The 23,926-nt window shown below is 35.9% G+C and overlaps 1 protein-coding gene across 1 annotated transcript in view; it reads left to right on the top strand.

Annotated features, from left to right (window-relative positions):
- The window catches only part of HMCN1 (hemicentin 1), a 434,555-nt gene that overhangs the window by 104,127 nt on the left and 306,502 nt on the right, over positions 1–23,926 (top strand). Inside the window, exon 2 of the mRNA XM_030818744.1 lies at positions 7,509–7,579. Coding sequence (XP_030674604.1) covers positions 7,509–7,579 — 71 coding nt within the window. The remainder of the gene's footprint in view (positions 1–7,508; positions 7,580–23,926) is intronic.

The following is a 23,926-nucleotide window of genomic DNA, read 5'->3' as shown; positions in this document are numbered from 1 at the left end:
TTGTGGTGGTGGGAGGTGGGACCATGCATGAGCCAAGGTCAATCATCCCATTGAACTTCACTTACAAAAAACAAATCCAAAAGAAAAAAAATATTTCCCTACAGTGACTGCAAAGCATTAGACCCCAAGGTGAAGAGCTGTTGAGAGCAGGACCTTGTCATAAATCCATGCAGCTGGCTCTTAAATTTGTAAGACACACCAAGATATTTCTGACTTTTATAGTCGAGACTCCTTTCTTTAAGTGTATTTGTTTGCTTATACTTCTGACAATTTGAACTCTGCTAAGTATGTATACTGCCTGTTTGTTCAATGAATTGAAGCAAGTATTTAGGGAATGCACATATTATATACACACAGACTATCATACTTTTAGCCATGTCTCTGATTCCCCTATTTTTGTGAATAAAATGTTTGCTTCATAAATATGGTTTTGTTTTCTCTGAAAACACAGTCAAAGTGCTGCATACATTTGTTTGGTTGTTGTGGAAACAATCAAAGCTGAAGTTAGGTCTATTTTCCCAACATGTGGAAATTTCAACAATGTTTAATGATTCCTTTCTAAGGACTTGCAAGCAGACTTTTTTCTTCTTCATCAACATTTTACCTCTTCCTTCATAATTTTTATTTTCTTTATCCCTAACTAATGACTAGATTTATTTTGAAGAATATTAATGTTAAGGAATTGCCTAAGAGCAATTAAAACTTTGAAATGAATTACAGTATTCTTATCCTAAAATTTAAAACACATATCCCAATAAGAATTATTTCAGTTCAAAAATATTCTTGAAGATGGCATTTATTTTCTTTTTGTTTGCTTTCAGGGTACCTTGAGAACATTGGAAAGCTTGTTAATTAAATCTTATTAAATAGCATGACTTAAAATGTATCTTCTCTTGTATCTCTGATTATGCCTTATCAGTGCATAGATGTATTTTAATGTTAAAAATGTCATCTTACATTTAGGATTACATATAAAGCTGAGAGTCTGAACTTTGTTGGCCATAAAAATCCCGTGACTGTTTTTTGCAAGAGGGCTTTCTGCTGCTCTGGCCAAAGTCATCTAAGCAATAACATCCTACTCTATATACCTCAAAGCCCTGTGTTCATTATTAAGGAGTTCTTCTTTGCTTCTTGTTCTAAATTTCTGTGTAACATTGCTGAATTTATGTTAACAATTTTTTCTACATCTCATTCAGCAGTCCTTGAAGTGAAATGATCCATGCATTATACATATACTATGTGCAGTTTTGTTCAATGCATATATTTAAAGTTATATCCCTTATTGTTAAGTGGATAATCTCTTTTGAAGTGGAACAAATGCTATTTAAGCAATATTAGATAATATGCTGTGCATGAGTTCATCACTGATTTTATAAAATACACAAAATACATCACTTTATTGTCAAAACAATCATAAGGGCCTTTAAGTGGTCCTGAAAATTACCTGTTCTAATATGAATAGGAATGTACTCAACTAAATAAGTCCTGAAATATAGTTGACGTTAGCTCAGCTCAAAGTCAGGAAACAGTTCTGCATTTGTCGATTCGATGCAGATCATTTAAAAATGGTGCTGGACAGCAACATTATAATTGAGTAAGGATGGAGAAATATGGAATGCATGTATTGTAGATAAATTGAAAATAGTAAAAGTAGATATAATAATCTGATTTTTTGCAGTATCCTAAAGCAGAAAACGTAGTTTATTAAATTTTTAATTCAGAAAACATCCCCAATGCTTTGAATATGTATATTTATACTAACATCTTTGCATATAAAGGACATTATAATTGATTTGTCTTATATTAAGTGACTAAGAGTAGAATTTTTAGAAAGTGGGAGGGACATGTTGACTTTCAGCTCATGAATGGCATTTTGAGGAGGCCACTTCCCAATGCCTAGGATTTCTTTGTTCTTTTGTCACCCTCTATTAATTTGGTGTTTGCTTCATATCCCAACTCATACCCTGTCTCTTCCTGGATGCCTTCATGGTGTATTTTCTTACAGCTCATGGATCTCACTATCCTCTTTGGACACAGAAAATTTACTGTCTTCATGTATATGTACTACTTGGCTCTTCTCAGATGCTGGTTTAGCTTTCTTTTAACTTTCCATAGCTTGCTGTTTTTTAAATTTTCAACTATATTTCAACTGTGGTAGATCCTCTGATTTATATATTTCTTAGCTTCTTCTATAATGCCTTGAAAATATTGATTAGTTTATAATGCAGCTCAGGGGGTTCTTGTTCTAGCTTTTCATATATTTATTCATGTATAACTATCAACGTAAAGTTAAGAACAATATATTTTTAAAAAGAACAAAGAAATTGGGAAAATTGCTATTAAATTATGTGTAGGCAGTGTTTAGACCCCAGAAGGCAGCAGTAAATATCCCTCTCATTATCAAGGAACCACTTTGAGTAAAGAAAAACTACAAGTAGCAGAAATCTGTTAGTGGAAAGGAAAAAGGAAGTGAGAGGCTGGATATTGATCTTGCCAAATGAAGCAGTGAAAGAAAATATTACACTGTGAATTTCTTTCCATTATTTTCTTAAGTACAACCCAGCAAGTCAGATTAAGAGAACAATGGCTGAGATGCTGGAAATAAATCCAACCCATCTGATAAATCCCTAGGAAATGGGAAATAATAAAATTATTGAAAAGAGTAAAGAGTTCCTTAGAGTTTCAGACATTATTTTTTTAAAATAAAAAATGGTCTCTGAAGCATAAAAAAATTGTATATTTTTGTATAATACATGTTGCCTTACTGGTTTTTAAAAAATAAGTTATATATGAAAAATTGTATCAGTTTTCTGTATCAACTTTACTTGATTAAAGTGAAAAAACCATTTTGATTACATGGGAAACTGAAAATTGTTTCCCTTGATTAATCAGTGTCATCACTGATCTTTAGCATGGTCTTTAGCTATAGCCTTGAGGCTCCGTGGTGTAGTGATAAAGCAAGAAATAAAGAATCTGAAGGCCTAGGTTTAATCTTTATTCTTTTTATTTTCCTTCTCCTCCTTCCTCCTATATTCAAACACTTATTGGAAATCTGAATGTATACTGAGGCAGTTAATCCCCTCAAGGTGCTGACAGTCAAGTGAGGTATGATTAAAGCAATCAGGCAATCATAGTATCATATGGTAGATGCTGGCTATCATGTTGCTCGCACTTGGTATTGTGGTAGCCCTTAAAGAGGCTGGGCCACTTTGGCTAATCACTTAAGCTTCTATTGTCTATATAATTATATCTATCCTACCTACCCTATGAGGTTGTTATAAGGCTTAAAGTGGATCAGCATGTGTTACAGAGTATTGTGAATTATAAAAGTTCTTGCAAATATAGGTAGTGATATGTAATAACTTATTTGATACAAGATGTGAATACCTTGTGAACTTGAGATATAGAGCTTAAAAAGAAATCAGTATGAATAAATAACTTTTGTTTTAACTAATTTGAAATCCAGAACTTTCACATCCTTTTTGAAATCTCCCTTGGTTCTTTCTGGAAAAAAAGTCTCCCTTGGTTCTTTCTGGAAAAAAAGTTCTTTCTGGAAAAAAGCTACCTTTTCCACACTTTTATTTCTGCCCTTACTACATAATGCTATAATTATGTATCTACATTTTTATCTCACTAGACTGTTGAGACTTTGAGGACAGGGTCCATGTTCATTCATCTTTATATTACCAGTGGCAACTGCAAATAGTAGGTGTTCAACATATTTTTGTTAAATAGATTTGAGAGGCAATTTTCTAGCGAAGTTGCTTTGTATGGTTGATTATAGTATTTACAAGGCAAGGGGGATATTCAGTCTATTAAAAAATATCCACCCAGCCAGTCTGGGCAACATAGTGAGACCCTGTCTCCAAAAAATATGAAAAAAATTAGCCAGGCATGGTGGCTTATACCTGTGGTTGCAGCTACTTGGGAGGCTGAGGCAGGAGGATTGCTTCAGCTTTGGGAGGTCGAGGCCACAGTGAGCTGTGATCATGCCATTGCACTGCAGCCTGGGCAACATAATGAGACCCTGTCTCAACAAAAAATAAAAATATTGGCTGGGCATGGTAGCTCATACCTGTGGTCCCAGCTACTTGGGAGGCTGAGGCAGGAGGATCACTTGATCCTTGGGAGGTCAAGGATGCAGTAAGCTGTAACAATGCCACTGCACTCCAGCCTGGGTGACAGAGCAAGACCCTGTCTTAAAACAAAACAAACAAAAAAAAACTTTAAAAATATCTAGGCACGTGACAACAAAGAATGCTGGGTACTGTGTGCATCATTTTAAAATTCTGGACTCCAAAGAAGCTCATCCTGCCCATAGTTCAGAGGAAAGGAAAAGGATGTTAGTCTTCTCCTTTCACAGAATGGAGATGTTGGAAAACAGGGAAAGTTAGCGAGCTGCATAGGTCACTCAGCATAAAATATGTTATCAGATATCTTCACCTCTTTCTTCACTACCAAAGTTTTTCAATTTCATTGTCTCTGGACCTCAAGTTTTCTTGTCTATAGGATAAGGGGATTGAACCAAACAATCTTTAATGCCCTTTATAGCTCTATACTTATATTTGAGATTGATGGTCATTTTCTTTTTTATGGGTGAGTTTTCTTTGTAAACAACTAGATAAAATAAACTGAATAATGTAGGAATGATCTCTGCATTTTGTTAAATATGCAGCTTTATTCTTCCCACTTTCTGTTATAACAATGTTATCAGGACGACAGTAAAGCAAATTAGAGAAAAGGCAAAACATTAACAAAGATAGCGTTTAAATCAGGCCTTATAGACTGACAGGTACAGGGGCAGGAGAAAGAAAAGGAGGACAGTGATGGGAATGGTAAGGAAGTGCAATAGCTTCAAAGTTTGAAGTTTGTAGTGAGGGCCTGGATTACCTTTGAGAGTTCCCATTTAATTCTATAAGCACTGGAGGACCATGTTCAGGCAGGAAGAGAGGACAAAGTTTTACCTGCCGAATGTCATCAAAGGCTTGGCAGGGGATGAAACCAGCATGAGTGAAAAGGAAGAAAAGAGGAAATTGCTAATGACACAGCTGGCACAGGGCTCTGTTATGTGAAAAGAAAGACTGGAATGGAAGCAAGTTCTGAAAGGGAGGAGGGCCGATTTTGCCAAATAGTCATATCATTCAATTAAAATGAATTGGAAAGGATGCTTACAGCTGGAGGGATAGGGCAGCTGGGCAAGCTATTACCTCTCCTGAGTATTTCTCATAACTGATAAAGATTTATCTCAGCTGTCCAGTATGGCTTGCAGTAATGTTTATTAATGAGCTTTAAGAAAGATTTCCTATCTTTGTTGAAAACAGGTGTATATTTGAGAGTCTCTGGTTAATTAAAATGAAGGCTTATCGGTCCTCTTATTTTAATAGCATCCCTTGATCCCCACTCTTGAAGAGCAGGCATATATTCAGAGATATTTTTTATTACTATAGGGAATGTCCTTGCATGTTTACACTCTTTATTATTATATAATTGTTTTTTTCTAGTATTCTTTGTATTTCTACTTCTTGAGTTTTAAATTCTTGGATTATTTCAGTATTATGCAATGTGGGAACATAGAAGCTTGGCTTGACAATGCTACTGAAAATTTATATGTCAGGGTGTAACTGCCTGGCATATTCTTTGCTGTTTTGCATTCCTTTGCAAAGTATGCCTTTGTTTAGTCTTGAGGGAGTAGGCTTCTCCCATTTTCCATATACTTGGGACATGGTTAATGACGGTTCTGCTTTGTATGGAATGCAGATGTTTGCATTTTCACAGTTTCTCCAATTGCTTCTCCACTCCTTTTGCAAACTGCAAAGTGTCTAATCTATAGTGAAGGATTGAAGCATTTTTTCCTGTTATTTCTAAGAAAAAGTACATGGGTTATGGCAGACAAATTGTACCTCCTTTCCAATTTGTCTCATTTATTTTTAAAATACTACAGTCTGTTTTTGTACCATGTGTAGCTTGTTATGGAAGGTTTGGCTAATTAATTATTATTCTTTGGAGTTATAAGTTCTTTTTGAGCAGTATGCCTTTAAAGCTAGAAAACATTTTGTAAAAGCTAAATGTTAAGTATCTTTATAATTTTGCATTGTAGTTGCACATGATAGTTTTGAATGAGTCTATATAATTATTACATAAGATAGGAAGCCTTTCATCCACCCTGAGAATTTAAGATGATATATCTAAGCACATGGTACCCAGATGAATTTTAATACCATTACTTAAATACATGGATTCTCTCTGGTGAAAGTAATTGATACCCATAAATGGCCACTTCTAGTTTATCTAAGAGTTGATTTATTTTTGAAAAAGAATAAGCTCTGGGGATTGAAATATTTGCTATAGACATGCTGGATCCAACCCAAAATACAAATATATATGTATATACAGATTTCCAAGTTAACCCATGATATCTGGGATCCTTTTATTCACCTGACTTATGATCTGAGTCTTGGTTCTCCAGGGAAGGCAGTGGCCCCACCTTTTCCTACTGGAAGAAGTGATTTTGTGTAGTACATCTGGGTGGTTGTGAGGATGGCCACAGTCCTGAAGGTAGTTATGGTCAAAGCCAGCTTAGGAGAATGGTGATAGCCAGGCTCAGCCACCCCAGCCATGAGAAAAAAAGTTATAGGGACTATTTCCTGCACTGTTAATGTCCTTGCAACTATACATCTCCAAATTCTTTTTCTTTCTTTTCTTCCTTTTTTTTTTTTTGAGATGGAGTCTTGTTGTCTCCCAGGCTGTAGTGCAGTGGCATGAACTTGGCTCACTGCAACCTCCTGGGTTCAAGCAATTCTCCTGCCTCAGCCTCCCGAGTAGCTGGGACTACAGGCATGTGCCACCATGCCCGGCTAATTTTTTTTGTATTTTTTAGTAGAGACGGGGTTTCACCATGTTGGTCAGGCTGGTCTCGAACTCCTGACCTCAAATGATCTGCCCGCCTTGGACTCCCAAAATGCTGAGATTACAGGCATGAGCCACTGCATCTGGCCACATCTCCAAATTCTTAAAAACCTATGGGATAGGCAGTGAATGTTCACTTTTTTCTTATTTTGTTTAGCAACAAACTTTTTATTTTGAATGAGTTAAGACTTACAGAAAAGTTGCAAACAAATTTACACTTTAAAGTTGGGCAAACTGAATTATAGACGAATAAGTGATTCATCTAAATTCTAACAACAAAGTAGTGCTTAGTAAGTGTTTACTGACTGATGAGAATAAGAAAGAACTGGAACTGTGCTCTCCTGATTCTTTGTCCTGTGACTATTTTACTCCTCCTTGCATTTCCTATGGTTAAAAATTCACTCTTTTAGATATGTGCACTTTACAGTAAATTATAAGTTATTCTCTGGTAGCTACAAATTGAGAAAGAGTGTTTGGTATTTTACTATTTCTTATTAATAAGTAACCATGTACTGCATGGTGAAAAGACATCTATAAACACAAAAAAGTTTTTAATGCCATTGATTACGGTTTATTGACCTATGTTATTTTTATCTTCACAGAAATTGGCCCAGTGACAATTACCACAGATCCCAAGAAATTTCAATATGAACTCAGAGAACTATATGTTCAGGTGAGTGCTTGCTTTCAGTGTTCTCTTGGGGGAATGGAAAATCATGAGCCTTTGGCTGATTTTCTTTATTTTTTAAATGTAAAAGAAATAGTTGTTGGCTTTTTAAGGGACCCAATAATTGCCACAACCCCAGCCCTCCACCTGAGTCCAGAATGAATTGAACAATAGATGCAGAAATAGGACAGATGGGGTTTGAAATATCACCAGTTAGTTACTACCTATGGCTGGTTTACACTATCATGGCAGAGTTGAGTAGTTGTGGCAGACTGGTCCCTTTAAGGAAAAAGTTTGCTGACCTCTGCTCTAGATAAGTCTTTTTGCTTAGAAATATAAGGAACAGTTAATAATTCTTTTCCCATAAAATTAATGGCATAACTAAGGTAATTTTGATATTCTGTGCGACTATAAGTCAGCCATATGAAATGTTTGACTGTACATATAACTTGGTTATTAGAGAAGATGAATCACATTGGTTTAAATGTTATTCTGAAAACAGAACTTAGAGGTAAAGTTGCTATGCATCTTCTTCTGGTGCTGAATTTATTCATTTAAAAAATGTGCTTCTACGAGGCTGTTTCACTATAGTACCTTCTATGGTCTCTGCCTCTGTTATCCTCAGACTTTTTGGCCACTTTCCATCATTCATTTCGGCGATTGGTACCTGCCTCATTGGCTGCCTTTCCTCCCCAGGACTGCCATTATTCTGAGTGACTTCAACATTTATGAGAATGACCTAGTCAGAATAGTCCCTTTTCAGTTCCTTGACCTACTAGTTATCTTCAGTGACCTTTTCTTTACTCTCTCTTAGTCATCTATTTCCACAAACATCCCCTAGATCTTCTTATCATCTGTTTCCTCTCTTAGATAATTCAGACATCTTAATCAACAATTACCTGTGCACTGAGCGGGTTGGTGCAACTTTTTACACTATAACCACTCCCTTACCGTCAGCAAGCACTCCAGTCCACTGACCCCTACACTGTCTCCCAGGCCATCAGATTTGTTATTTTTTCACTTCTTCTAATCTAGCTCAGAGTTTGTTTTTTTTTTTTTTTATCATTTAAAACACTGCTTTTTCTCCTTTGTCCATTGCCTTTCTGTTCAAAAGGCATAACCTCATTCCTGAATGACCTCAACTGTCTGCATTATTCATGCTTATCCACGAGTGGCCAAATGTAGTTGAAGTTTCACAACATGACGCTTTGAGTCTCTGGTGAGTTCATAGCCACCTAACTCAAATGGACTCTTAATACTCCCATGATGTTACTATGTTTCTTTGATCAATAAAATCTTCCTTTCTTCTCAATGACAATTGCAAATCTTATTCACTCCCGTTTAACCTATATCTCACCACCCTTTTACTACTGGTTATTTCAGCAGATGATCTACTCAGAGCAAGTGACCTCATTTTCACACACAGTCACAAACAAATGAAGCCCTCTGTTTCCTCATATGTAACATATAACCCATTTCCATCCAGCACTTATCCTATCCTTATTCACTTGATCTCAATTCTTTGGCTTTCTTGGGATTTTAACACTATCAAACTGTTTCTGTCAACTGTTAAAGAGTTCCTGTTGAGGCTGGGCACAGTAGCTCACACCTGTAATCCCAGTGCTGCTTTGGGAGGCAAAGGCAGGAGGATCATTTGAGGCCAGGAGTTTGAGACCAGCCTGGGCACATAGTGAGACCCTGCCTCTAAAAAAGAAAAAGAAATTCAGCCAGGCATGGTGGTGCATGCCCCTGCCTCTAAAAAAGAAAAAGAAATTCCCCAGGCATGGTGGTGCATGCCTGTAGTCCCAGCTCCTTGGAAAGGTGAGGGTGGAGGATCACTTGAGCCCAGGAGTTCGAGGCTACAATGAGCTATTATCACGGTACTGCACTACAGTGTGGGTGACAGAGTGAGACCCTGTCTCCAAAAGAAAGCAAAAAAAAAAAGTTTTCATTGATTTTTATATATGTATGTTCAAGTCTCAAAAACATACAAACAAATCCCAACAAACAAAACCATAAAAAGCAAAACAAAATAAACAACAAAAAATGTCTGTATTTTTGTCAAGTTCTCTTACAAATTATTTCTATTCTCTCCATTCCCTCAATGCTAACCACATTGTCTATGTCCACTGCTATTATTTCCTCAATCCCATTTCTGCCATTCACTCTTCAATCTATTTCAATCCAGCTCCCATTCCTCCCACTGTATCAAAGTCGCATTAGCTAGTGACCAGTGATATCCATTTTGCTAAATGCAATGGAAATGTTCCAGTCCTCATCATACAGGATAGACATCTCCGTAGTCTTTGACAACATGGGACTCTCCCTTCTGCTTGACTCATTTTGTTCCCTCATCCATGTTTCATTTTTTAATCTCATTTTTCCTACTCAACTTCTTAGGAAACTTCATTTCCTTCCACTTGGCTATTGAATATTGGTGTTCCTCAAGGTTTTGAAACTGGCTCCTTTTTGTTTCCTCATTTTCTATCCTCTCCTTAGGTAAAATCATCCATACCATGTAAATATGCTTTAGCCTTGACCTCTTTCCTGAGGAACAGACCCTCTTTTCAGTCCTTGGATGTCACAATGGCCTTCTAAAATGAAATTCATGAATGTTCTTTTTCCAGTACCCTAAATGTGGTCCTTAATCCTTGGCTTTTGTCTCCTCCTTGTTACCTTTGTGAATGATGTTATAGTATTCTGGTAACCCAGCCAAATATCTGGATACTTACTTAATACACCCTGCACTTTTACCCCTTATAGTCAGTCCAACTGTTAGTAAGTGTTGTTTGTAACTTTCTAAATACCTTTTAAATCAATTGGCTCCTCTCCATTTCTTTTGGCACCATCTGAGTCCCAATTACCACATCCTTAGTCTAAACTAATGCAGAAAATCTTCTAAGGGATTTTCTTGCATTTATTCTTGCTTCTATTTTCCAGGCCTACCTTCTCTACTCTGCAGACAAAGGGATCTCAGAATACAGCTCTGAAAGTTTCTGCCTTGTACCATATCTACTTGACTCTTTACCCACACCTCATAAATTCTTCCTATGGTTCTGGGTTCTGAGTGATCTAAGACCTTCCTACCTTTCATTCCCATCTAGTGCCACTCTTTCTCCTAGGCTGTGTACTCTGCTGCAGAGGCCTTGCATAGAGCTTCCCCATATCTGTATCCCCACCCATTTCCTCAGGGCGTTTTTGCACATGCTGTTCTTGCACAGAAAGTTCCTGTCCTTCAATCTGCCCTCATTTCCACACTCCCTTAACCTAGTTTAAAATCCTGTATTCAAAGTCTCAGCTTAAATAATACCACTTCCTCGGAGAATCCTGCCCTATTTTCTCGGCTGGGTCATTTCTCACTACCTTTCTCTGTCATAAAGCAGTTGGGAGTTCACATTGAAGGACTGTGTATAATTTAGCTTATTAAATACCCCAGTAAAAGGACTGGCATATAGAACATGCTCACTTTTTAATAAATGAATGAATGAATGAATATACCGGAATATACAGATTAACAGAGTCCAAATCAGAGTTTGAAGTATAATACTTTCATCGATTCACTGTTGGATAAATGACTTAATTCGGATCTGCACATAGTAATGAGCATAATTGAGGCATAGGGTATGAAACTGGAAGTTTGGCATTCCAAATGTGTATTCAAGGGTGATTGTATTTTGTGCATGTCTCCATTTGTAAATTATATACTAAATTGAATTATATTTGATAAATATGTACGTAGATTTATATAATTATCTCTTGACTATTTTTCTCTGTTACTGAATTTTTTTTTGACATGTTTTTTCACCAACAGTCTTCCATTTCCTTTCTCGTATACCATGGCATTTTTTCAGTCATAATTTTGCTACTTATTTACTATTTGCTTTTCTCTCCCTCAATATAGCACATTCTTTGCCACTTTGGATGTCCAAATTCTCTGAAAAAAAATTTCCTTAGAAATTTATATTATATTCATGGATCTTGGAAATTAGAAACTGCATTGTTCTGGTTTTTTAAATGTTTTCATGTACCCTTATTGCACTGAGTTCCTGAGGACAAGAGCCCTGTAGCTCGTATTAGCCTGTGCTTCATCTGGAAGATAAACCAGTGTCTGCAGTAGAGTAGACTTTCAATAGCTGTTGAATAAATGAGTGCCATTTGAGGTGGCTTCTTTTAAAAATGTACATTTAACAGGAAAACTGTATCAAATATTATTTAAACTTTACTTGATGGTACAGAAAATACCCGAAAAACCTAACCATCAGTTTTTATTGCATTATAGAGAATCAGAAGGGCCAAGTAATGAGGATTTCTAGCAGATAGAATGTTAGGAAGGCATTTATTGTATTCATTTTTTTTTTTCCTCTGTGAGAATACAACTAGACTATATTCTTGAAAATCTGGCCAGAATGAAAATACCTACATTGTCAGTGAGACCTGGCGTGGGCTTCCTGATTGTCTGCCTCTCCCCTTCTTTTGTTCTGAAGGATCTACAGGGAGTGCCCTGATCCTCCTTGCTCTGTTTGACCCCAGGGTGAAGGATCCTGATTCCTGACTCATACTCCGTGACTGCCTCTGCAGAGGCCTCCCTCCACCCTCTGGAATTGAATCTGATACAGACACTCTATAAGATTGTATAATTTTACCTTTGTTCAAAAAAATATTTTTTCTTTCTTTCTCCCATGCAATAAAAGCTGAGGTCTGTTTCTCTGTAGGTTTCCCCTGGACAGGCTTTATCTTATGGGATTTTCTTTTTTTTTCCCCCCTTTTTTGCACTTTCATAGGATCCAGAAGGATGCTTAATTAGGACAACCAGCAAGGGAAACAATCAAATATTTACTTTTTCCCTTCATTCAACATTAGGCATTGTTACGGGCATTGGGAATACCACAGAAGTGTTTTTACTTTCAAAGTTTCTAGTGAATTATTCTGTCTTAAATCAGTGACAAAAAATTTAAAGGTTAAACATGAAAAGTCTAGTCTACATCATCACTTAACACTAAACTAAAGGATATATTTTGTTCAGTGTTTACTTATAGAATACTTTATTATTTCATTAATCAGTTTGAGATACCTCACACATTTCTTAAAATTTTAGTATGAGATACAAAATTTTGTTTTATGTATGATTTTCAAATCCTTCTTCAGTTCCCTTTCTACCATTTTTAGTAACTCCCACAAAATCACTGATATCAAAAGCAGCAAGTATTGTTATCCTATTAAACTAACTTGAACTTTAAAAAAAGAAAACCTTTAAAAATATTCCTTTCATATTTAAATTGGTTTTGAAAACAATGAGAAGTAAATTCAGTTTGAAGTGCATTAATCATCCATTAACATTAGAGCAGGCTTGGCTATTTTTCTTCTAGAGATATGGAATTAACTTGAGAAAAAGCAATCTAAAATTTTCCAAGAAAAAATTAGCAAAAAATTATTACACTTAATTTATTAAATTTATACCATTAATTTCATTTTCCTTTATCCTCTTTCATCTGGAATATAGAGAAGTAACTTGAAAACAACTGTGCTTTCTCTCTGGGGAGAACAAGGAAAGACAAATGACAACAAATGGTATTCAAATCACACAGAGCTTTGGAAATTAATATCCTCATAAATATGCAGTGCAAAGCCTTGCTTTGGGACACATTCTTTATAAGAAACTATAAAGCTTGTTGATTTTTAGAAAATGGTATTGGCAGTGGTATGCTTTCAAGCCTTTTATCCAAATGTTTTAAAGAACAGAAAGTATATTAGTCAAACATTCAAAGTGTAAATACACACCCACACCCACACACACACACACAACCCCTCAAAACACCAAGTTATTTCTACAATAATGAGATTACAATGCCAACTTTTGTATAAATTGTTGATCCCCCAAATCAAAAGCTTCACACATAATTTAAGTTTCCTTAGTAAAGTCTTTTAATAAAATTGACTTTTTAAAAAAGTAGGAATATGATTAAAAATATCTGGAAAAGCATTGTCACATAGCAACATGATAGAGTTATGAAGATGATAGGGTGAGGTCCAGGAGAATAAATAGGTTTAAACTTCGGCAGGTTAAGGTTAGGGGAAAAAGAATGTTTTCTATAAAAGACCAGTTGATAGAATTAACTGCCTAAGGAGAATATGAAATACCCTCAGATAGGCAAAGACTGCTAAAAAGAGAACAAGATAATGATGATTTTAGAAGAATAATTTACTATGCCAATTTGGTATATACACTTTATCTAATTTCTAGTTTTTAAAAAAATGCTATTGTATAAAACTGTAACTTTAATTTCTAGATATATAGAGAATTCTTCCATATGAATTTTTAAAAAACATATATGGCTAGAAAAATGAAGAAAGCAAATAAATTTTAAAAATGAACCAAAAAAGGAAAGGAAAGGCATTATATGTCATCAGGGACATAGATATAATGTAGAGCTATCAGAGGTTTGATTTTCATTTTTGGACATGATTAGACATGATTCAACTTAGAAAAGCAGTTTTAATTTCCATTTAAGTTTTCATAATATGCATTTGCTTACAAATATCCTACACACACACGCACGCGCGCACACACACACACACACACTTTAAAGGAGGACTGGCTTGTATTTAATTTAGGGAAGAAAGTATGATAAAGCATCTAACTCATAGTATGTATAAACCTTCAAGCAGAACAGTGGCCCAAGGTACAAGCTCAATAAATGTTATCTGTTGCTACTACTAGCTCTAGTACTCCAAAGTTCTTTTAAGGGAAATAATCCCCAAATATTTATGTTATAAATGAGCAACAGTTTTGGAATACGTGCCTTGCAAAAGGTTTTGCAAGTGTTTTAAAATCATTTTCTCAATTTATACTCACATAAATATTACTATTTTTTTTTTATAAGTGAGGAATCTCAAGCTTTTTGATATTAGGTAACATGTCTTACATAGGTCACAAAAATAGCAAGTAGCAAAGCTGGTCTCAAAATGAGATATTTAATGCCAAAGCCAGTTTCCTTTATTGCTCCACTACTTTCCTTCTAAATATCTGTTTAAATAACCTTATTGATCTAATCAAGTTAACATATTTATTTATATAATTTCTCTTTGTATGTTACTTCAAAGTAGGAAAGTAAAGAATTAGAGACAGATGTATGTCTAGGGCTGATCTCATCCTCAACAAAATGAATTTATTTCTCAAATATTTTTACTTCATTCCTATCTCCAATCACTTTGAGTAATTGGCCCACCAAAAATTACCAAGTAGCAAAATGACAAAGTTAATAATAAAATCACTGGCTTTCCTCAGCAAATGTTCTTGATACTAAGTATGATAAACTTATTTAAGCTTATGCACACTTTGGGGAGAAACAAGAACAAAACATGTTTAAGATATTGAAAGGTACTGTGTGTACTGTAGGTACATTCATAGGTAGTGTTTTGATTGTTTTTATTTTTAGTGTTGAAATTTCTTTGGGCCTGAATGAAGCATCTATTAAAACTTTAGTTTGCAGTTCGAGTTTTCTATTAGAGTTTCTGCTAGAGTAAAGAATTCTCTGAGGGACAAACAATCCTACATCCCCAGAGAACAAGGAACAGAGACTGCGACAAGACAGTGGAGGACAGGAATGGGAATGTTTGGCCCTTTTTTAGGTATCCATTTTGGTACCCTATCCAGAAGCAAATACGTGGTTGATTTTGTAATGATCTTTTGAGTAAACTTCAAAGGACAAAGAATATTGAAGGCTATTTTGACTGTTGGATTGGTTTTTCAAAATGGAATATACAGGTGATTAGAATGGGGTAGATATTATAATGGGAAATTTCTTGAATTTCTTTTCAAAGTGTGCATCTATGGGAATATCCTTAAGGATAAATACACGACTCATTGCGTGGTAAATATTGCAGATTCCTGTGGCCAAATAACATTTAAGAGAAAGAATACACTAACCTATGATGCCTGGATTCAATCCATATGTGCTACTTAGGCAACCAACAGATTTTTCTGTTCCCCACAATAAGTACTAAATCTGATTTTGTTAGTTTTTAGGTGATGGTAAGGATGGAGATCAAAACAATTTCCTTGGGACAATGGTCCTTGATCTACAGCTAGGATTCCTAGAGAAAACTATAAATCTCATTTTTTCAGAGTTGCTAGCAGCTGCAGCTAAAAAACAAACTCATTTTCATTGAAATGGACATAAAAGAAAATTAGAGTTTTTTCTGTACCCAAACTGGGTAGGAGCAGTTAGTTCTCAGAAAGCATCCTTTTTATATTCCTAGACCTTAAAAAAAATTTCAGGAGAATTGTGGAGTCCTAGTATTGGAATTGATTTTGAATATCATTTGTCCAGTTACCCCGTCAGATGTTAGAATCCCTTCCAGCAACCTGTCAGTACCCCAGACCTGAGTAACACTAGTTAAAGATTTGATAGCACTGGATTTTGTCACCAGATGATGCCTGGGGGACTCCTCTGGAGCAATGTCTGGGGAGCTTCTTTTAATGCTGGAGGCTGATATCAGCTTTCTTTGGCAGGCATATTACATTATTGAATACTGATTCTGTCATCAGCTAAGTCCCTCAGGTTTCCTTACATAAATATTTAAACTAGGTCTATATCCTTTTATATTCATGGTGATTTTTTAAAATCCTGATTTATTTGCTCTATCATATATGTAGTCATCTCCTTTAAGATCTTATTTCATCATGTTTTAAATGACTACTAAAAACAAAATGTAAAATTTGCGTATCTCAAACTTTCTTGTAATGTGATGTCTTTGTAAATCATAATGATTTTATTAGTAAAAATGCATTTTTCCATTTTGCCAAGAGAGGAAATTACACAAGCAGTATAAATATATTTTTACCACATTAAATAATCACAGCATTCCAATCTTCCTTAACTAGCTAATAACAAAGATAATACCAAATGTGCTAGATGGCATGCAGAATCCATATGCGAGTGTTGGAGCAGAAGGAAGAGAGAAATTTCTATGGCTAGGTAGAGTCTTGACTAGCAGAGAGGAAAAACAGAGGAGGGTCATAGGAGAGGAAGAACTGGGAGCAAGAAGGTCTGCTCAGAGCAAGTATAGGTATGGTGAATGCTTCCTCCTTGAATAAGCAAATGATGATTGGCTAGTAAGACCTTCTTAGGCCCTGTCCCTGCCTCCTCTGGCTCTTGCTCCCTAAGCAAACAAGGGAGCCACTTGTTAGGTGGGACCAGGAATCCATTCCAACCAGGGCAATGGCAGAGTCTTATTTTTTGAAGGTCACAATAAAAAGATACTGAATCCTTGAAGAGGGTAAGAAAGAATTCTCTAAGAAGCTGAGAAGAGGATGATTACTGAAGGGTGACTGAGAATACCAAGATACAATTTGTTAGTTTCCCATTTTTGCCTACGGTTAACCCTGCCTGCTTCTACATGTCTTCGGATAAGTAGAAGGTATTTTCGTTATTTTTTTTATTCTTGGTTGTCTCCAGCCTATTTCCCTCTTCAAAGGACCACTCACTGTCCATTATAACTCATGTGAATTATGAAACTATTGGTATTTTTTGATGTATTAGGCACAACATTTTTTAATTTACTGATCAAGATATTGAGTGCCTGGTACATAGTGCAGTTTTGTTTTTTTTTTGTTTTTTTTTTTTGAGACGGAGTCTCGCTTTTTTACCCAGGCTGGAGTGCAGTGGCTCAATCTCGGCTCACTGCAAGCTCTGCCTCCCGGGTTCACGCCATTCTCCTGCCTCAGCCTCTCCAAGTAGCTGGGACTACAGGCGCCCGCCACCACGCCCGGCTAATTTTTTTTTTGTATTTTTAGTAGAGACGGGGTTTCACCATGGTCTCGATCTCCTGACTTCGTGATCCGCCCGCCTCGGCCTCCCAAAGTGCTGGGATTACAAGCGTGAGCCACCACGCCTGGCCCATAGTGCAGTTTTTATAAATATTTTACTTGAAGCAAACTGAACCTCCTCCAAAGACCCAACAAAACATGTCCCCTGAAGACCCACCTAAGCTCTACTAGCTCCCTTGAAAGAAGGTCCAACGAGTTGAAAGATCAGTTGCCGATGAGTTAAATCCTTACCAGTGACAGGTGATAATCTGAAAGCATGGACATTGTTGTAATTATTACCTTTACTGTGCCTGGAATTGTGGTCAGCAGTTCTTTGATGCTTTAATTTGGATTTCACCTTCTTTGAGCTTGTTTGGTGATCAATGAATGTGCAGCAAAGAGCAGAATAGTTTGACTTTCTGGGATGTAACATCTTTTATTTAGATTTTGGAGATTTGAGGTTTGGGCTCTGCAGTATTCTGATTGTCTCTCAGTACATCCTTGCAATATATTCTACAAGTAATAAAAGCCAGCACATGTCACTGACGAACTCTGTAATTCTAATTTGTTTTATATTTGCTTCGATGCAACTTTAAATTAGATTCGATGTAATTTAATGGTTTTCACATGTACGACCTGTTTTCTTGGTAGAAGAATTGCACAACTGTATTTTAAGAAAGAGAGCTGAGAGTTGTAAAATTTTGTTCAGCTTTAGACTGGGCACAGTGGCTCACGCCTGTAATCCCAGCACTTTGGGAGGTTGAGGTGGGCGAATCATCTGAGGTCACAAGTTTGAGACCAGCCTGGCCAACGTGGTGAAACCCTGTCTCTACTAAAAATACAAAAATTAGCCAGGCATGGTGGTGGGCACCTGTAATCCCAGCTACTTGGGAGGCTGAGGCAGGAGAATCTCTTGAGCACCAGAGGTGGAGTTGCAGTGAGTGAGATCGCGCCACTGCACCCTAGCCTGGGTGACAGAGCTAGAACCTGTCTCAAAAAAAAAAAAAAAAAGAAAATGTTTTTTTGTTCAGCTTGAAACTGAGTTGCATACCTAAATTTTATAGGTAAGGGACAGATTACACAAATAAGACATTTCACACATGGGTGTTCCATGTGAAAAGGATGTAGTGTGACTTTGAAGCTAAGTGCAAACTCTAGTAGGTTATACTCATGTTAGAATAAGGGTAAATATTGTAATGCCAATAAGAATTATTTTGAACTTAGTCATGAGCCTATAAAAAAGTTTCAATTTTTATTGCTTAGACTTAGGCACCTGGAAAACGATATAACAATGAGTTCAATGAAAAGATGAGAATAGAAGAATTGAAATAGGTTGACTAGAAGATAAATGATAAGGCATGGGAGCATGCTTGCTCTGAGATTAACATTCTTGGGTCTCTCTGATCCATCATTTGATGTAGATTTTCCCATTAGGATTCGAACAGAGACTTCATTATTTTTCCAACTCCTCTCACAGTTTAAAAGTTCAGTTTATTCCAGTGCCATTCCTACACTGTCTTGTATTTAGAAAAGACAGCATGATAATCTGTGTTTTAATACTCCCTTGAATGATAAGATTTCTATTCATTCTTATTTAATCTTGCTTTCCAGGAATTCATTTTGCGAACATAATTATCACCATAACTCTGAAGTTACAGTTTTTTAAAAATATTTTTTATTCCAGGAGCAACATTTACTGTGAAAGCTCACATGCTTCTGTTTTTCTTAGTACATGTTTTTCTGTCTGAAAGGCCTTTGGCAATTTAGTAAATTGTAGGCATCAGTAGAATTATAAAGATAAAATGTCAATCAAAATATTGAGCAGGACTGTGCATACTGATACTAATTATCTATATTTCAGGGTTCAAATAAAAGCACAGGTTAACAAAGTCAGACCCTTTCTAAAATGCATTTAGGGAGCTAATTCTATGCATTATAGAGTTCTTCTCCATTATACCTTTCATTTGTGTGTGTGTGTGTGAGTGTGTGTGTGTGTGTGTGTGTGCATGTTTCTGTGGTTTTAGGAAATATATTTACATAGCCATGTTGGTTTTATCGTGTTGATTATTCATCCTGACTGTATGCCAGGACAGAGAGGGGTGTGGGGGAGAGATCAAACATAGGGGGAGTTAGCTTTATACACTTGTACTTTTAGAAGGTTTAGTTCTGGAATTGTATTACTTGAAATGGGATGGGCTAGGCTTAAGTCAAGCTCAGGCTGAGCATGTTAAGTGTACCTAGAATATGTGAAGATGGCTTTGCAAAATCTTTCACCCATGTACTCACAGGTCATTTATCCATTCATTCATCAAACAACAATGGAACACCTACTAAGTACTTCAAAAAACAGAGATCTAGTAGGAGGAAATACAAATTATAATACATCTTATTGAATACCACAAAAGAAGAATAAACAATATTCTGTAGGTATCTAGAAGAATGGGAATTTTCGTCCTCTGATTATACAGTGTCTCAGAAAGCTACTTGCTTATAGACACAGAAGCTGAAGAAGGTAACAAAATGCCTCACGGGAGTTTGCATGAATTTTCAGGCCAGGCATAATTAAGTTCAAATCTCTGCTTTTTCACTTACTAGTTATGTGACCCTGAGAAAGGATTTTCAAAAGTTTGTGCTCTGTCAGTAAAACATGTTAAAAGTGATACTTACCTTATCCATTGATGTAAAGAGTAAATAACACAGTGTTTGTGACAATACTCCCTCAGCACTTGGCTCAGAGTAGACATTTATTGAATTAACACAGGTAGAATGTCTTATTACCAAGAAAAGTACTGATTAAATCAATAAGACCTTTTATAAATTTAAGTTCTTCAATTGTAAATTCTTCCATCATAAATGTTTATGGATTATGATTTTACATTTTTTCTATTTGGTATTCAGGTCAAAATGAAGCTGCTACAGACATTTAAAGGACTTTATTTATTTATTTACTTTTTGAGACAGGGTCTTACTCTGTAGCACAGGCTGGAGTGCAGTGGCATAATCACGGTTCACTGCAGCCTCTACTTAGCCCGAGCCTTCTGAGTAGCTGGGACCACGTGCCAGCTATGTGCCACCACACCCAGCTTATTTTTTTATTTTAATTTTTTTAGAGATGGGGATTTCCTCTGTTGCACAGGCTGGTCTTAAGCTCCTGGGCATAAGAGATCTGCCCTCTTTGGCCTTCCAAACTGCTGAGATTACAGATATGAGCCACCATGCCTGGCCAGGAGTAATTTTTTTTTTTAAGTTTGGAAATAAAACTTACAAGAGTTTATTTTTACAGTTTCAGTCACATTTCCATTACCTCCAATTTTTAAATCAGCTGACACAAATCAACCTACAGTCTCTGACTTTGTGAGGCTTATTTATAAAAATGAACAATTTTAGCAATGCTTCTGTAGCCTAGTCCTGTTCTGCCAAAGCTAAACTTAAAGATCAGAAAGTCAGTTGATGATTTGAGAGAAACACTATAAAGAAACCAGTGGTTTAAAGGTGTGTGTGTGTGTGTGTGTGTGTGTGTGTATACATATATGATAAAGTTTGATATGTGTGTGTATATATATAATCTTTGTTTATAAACTTTGTGTGTATGTGTGTGTGTGTGTGTGTGTGTGTATATATATACATATATATATATATATATATATATATATATAAAAGCAAAGGGAATAATTTGTAGATTTTTGGAGTAAGTTGTACCTTGATTCTTGATCCCTAGTAAATTAAAGCAATTTAAATTTTGCCTCTAATAACTTCTGCCAGGAAAGGAAGTTCATGAAACACTTAATCAAAGCAACAACCTTACAGTTAACAGTCTAAAATGAAGTCTACATAGGTCGATCAAATGTATCATTCTAAAGTAGTGCTGTCCAACAAATAATGTGAGCTACGTATGTAATTTCTAAAGCAGTTGAAATTAATTTCAATAATCTATTTACTTAACTGAATATATCCAAAATATTTCAATATGTCATCAATATAAAAATTAGCATTGCTTTAGTTTTTTAATTTAAATTTTAATTAAAATAAAATTTAAAAATTCACTTTCTCATTTTCACTAGCCACATTTCAAGTGCTTAGTAGCCACATGAGGCTAGGTAGTGGCTACTGTGTTAGTGCAGAGGTAAAGCATTTCTTCCATAGTTCATTTTATTTATTATTATTATTATTTTGAGATGGAGTCTCACTCTGTCACCCAGTCTAGAGTGTAGTGGTGCGATCTCAGCTCACTGCAACCTCCGCCTCCTGGGTTCAAGCAATTCTCCTGCCTCGGCCTCCTGAGTAGCTGGGACTAGGCTCATGTCGCCATGCCCGGCTAATTTTTTTTTTATTTTTATTTTTATTTTAGTAGAGACAGGGTTTCACTGTGTTGCCCAGCCTGGTCGTGAACTCCTGAGCTCAGGCAGTCTGCGTGCCTCAGCCTCCCAAAGTGCTGGGATTACAGGCGTGAGCCACCGCACCCAGCCTCATAGATGATTTTAATGGCCACTTATGATTTAAAATTATTAGAAAACCGATCTCAAATATCAGATAGGGAGCTTTTATAACAAGATAATACTGTATGTTAACTTCTTTTGGAAAAAGAATAAACTTATTTTTCTTTTCAGGACCTTCTATCCACAATGAGATAGACACATAGCTTTATTAAGATATGAATTATTAGTTAACATTTACTTTTAATTTTCAGTTAGCTAGAAGCAGAAAGGTAATAATTTAAATATACTGTATTATTTTGGGAAGAATTTTATTCCTGAGAACACTTATAATCAATATGATTACAATATAATCTGTGTTTGCAGATTATATTGCAAATGTGAAATTTGGGGCAGAATAGTCATTTTTATTATAAAGAATACACTGATTTCCACAGCAGGAAAAATATAATTAAGCTACATAGAGCACTCCTAAAGGATGTATAAGCACATCCAGTCTTGGCTTCTGACATGTGTGAGTCAAAGTGTTTCTTTTTTAAACATTTATTTTAATTTTTTGAGAGATAGCTTGCTATGTTGCCCAGGCTGGATGGGAATTCCTGGTTTCAAGGGATCCTCCCACCTCAGCCCCCCAAGTAACTGGGACAACAGGCATGCGCTACCATGCCTGGCTTAAAATGTTCTCTTTTTACTTGACATTCTCCAATTTTCCTGGCTGCTTTGAGACTTTTTGTTAGTTCTTTCATAAAAGTCAAATAATTCATTTTAGAGTATATGATATTATAAAAGTCCAAGAAATAAAAGGATATTTGTGAAATTCTCTGTGGGGTTTTAGTTGTGTCAGCTCACCACACTCTTTCCTTTGATTATTAACCAATATTAAGCCTCATATACATAAAGCTCCAATGTTTCACAAAGTGACTTTTTTTTTTTCAGGAAAATAAGGTGGTTCTAATACTTACAGAAAAGGTTGTTGACCATCTTGATTTTATTAATATGTGGTTAAACTGCTTTATTCAAATTTATACGCTGAACAATGCTTATAGTCTTAGGGACCCCATTTCAGTACATGATTTTTTTAGGGCTGCATTCAATTTTATGTTGAGCTTGAAGTTCCTGGGAGATTCTAATGGGGTTAATTCATCTGGAGTCCCTTTCAAGGATTCTAGTGGTCTCTGCAGTCTACTCCTGGGTAAGGTTTGAGGAAGGGAACTAGGGAAGTAGGCATGTATAGGTCCTCTTACGGCATATTTATACCCAAGTCAATCGGCTCAGAGAGGATCTCTCACTCAATAACTGGACAAGGTTTATCATTCCTTCTATTCCTAATATGTGCCTTCAGATATTTCTTAGCTGTCCTCGTGTTTGGCCCATAGACAGAAAACTTCTCCTAGTGTGTTGGTACACACATGACCATTAGTAAAAGACATTTAATCTCTCCTTAGAATTATACTACCATGGAGTTGTATTGTGTACTTGACCATTCAACAAATGCTTGTAGAATGGATAAATTATATTGTGGTTCACACTTGGGTGCACAGTGTCATGTGCAGTTGAGGAATGTTTTTCTCTAAGCTTCTGAATATACAATAGGAAGTTAAATTTTTTTGAGCATCCCAGAATATCCATTACAGATTATACAAAATTGGCTGCAAGTAAAGATTATTTCTATCCAATATACCAAAATTACTAACATGTCTGTCTATTTCCCACTTTCCTATTACATAAATTTTCATTCAAGGTCATTGTTGCACATGATAACCCTCCAAATAACTGTTATGCAAAGGAAATATGTTAAATACCACTAAAGTGTAAAGCATAGTAGAATACATCTGAAGAGGGAGTAAGCACATTTGACTGGAAACAAAGCTTTAAAGAGGGGAAGGCATATTATCTCAACCATTGTGAGATAATAGTTTAATTTGAAAAATATTTACTCAGTGATTACTTTAAGCCAGCATTGTGCTATGAACTGAGGATTCAAGGACTCAGCAAAGCACAGTTCCTTGCCATCAATGAGCTTATACAATAATGGAAGAATTTAGACATGCATATTTTGTTGAGAAGTGTTTGATGGTAGAGATAGAACAGTAGAAAGACTACTTGAATGAA

Source organism: Nomascus leucogenys, chromosome 9, assembly GCF_006542625.1.
Source record: "Nomascus leucogenys isolate Asia chromosome 9, Asia_NLE_v1, whole genome shotgun sequence".
NCBI lineage: Eukaryota > Metazoa > Chordata > Mammalia > Primates > Hylobatidae > Nomascus > Nomascus leucogenys.
The sequence above is the reverse complement of the archived record's forward strand: the minus strand, read 5'-3'. Positions and strand labels throughout refer to the sequence as shown.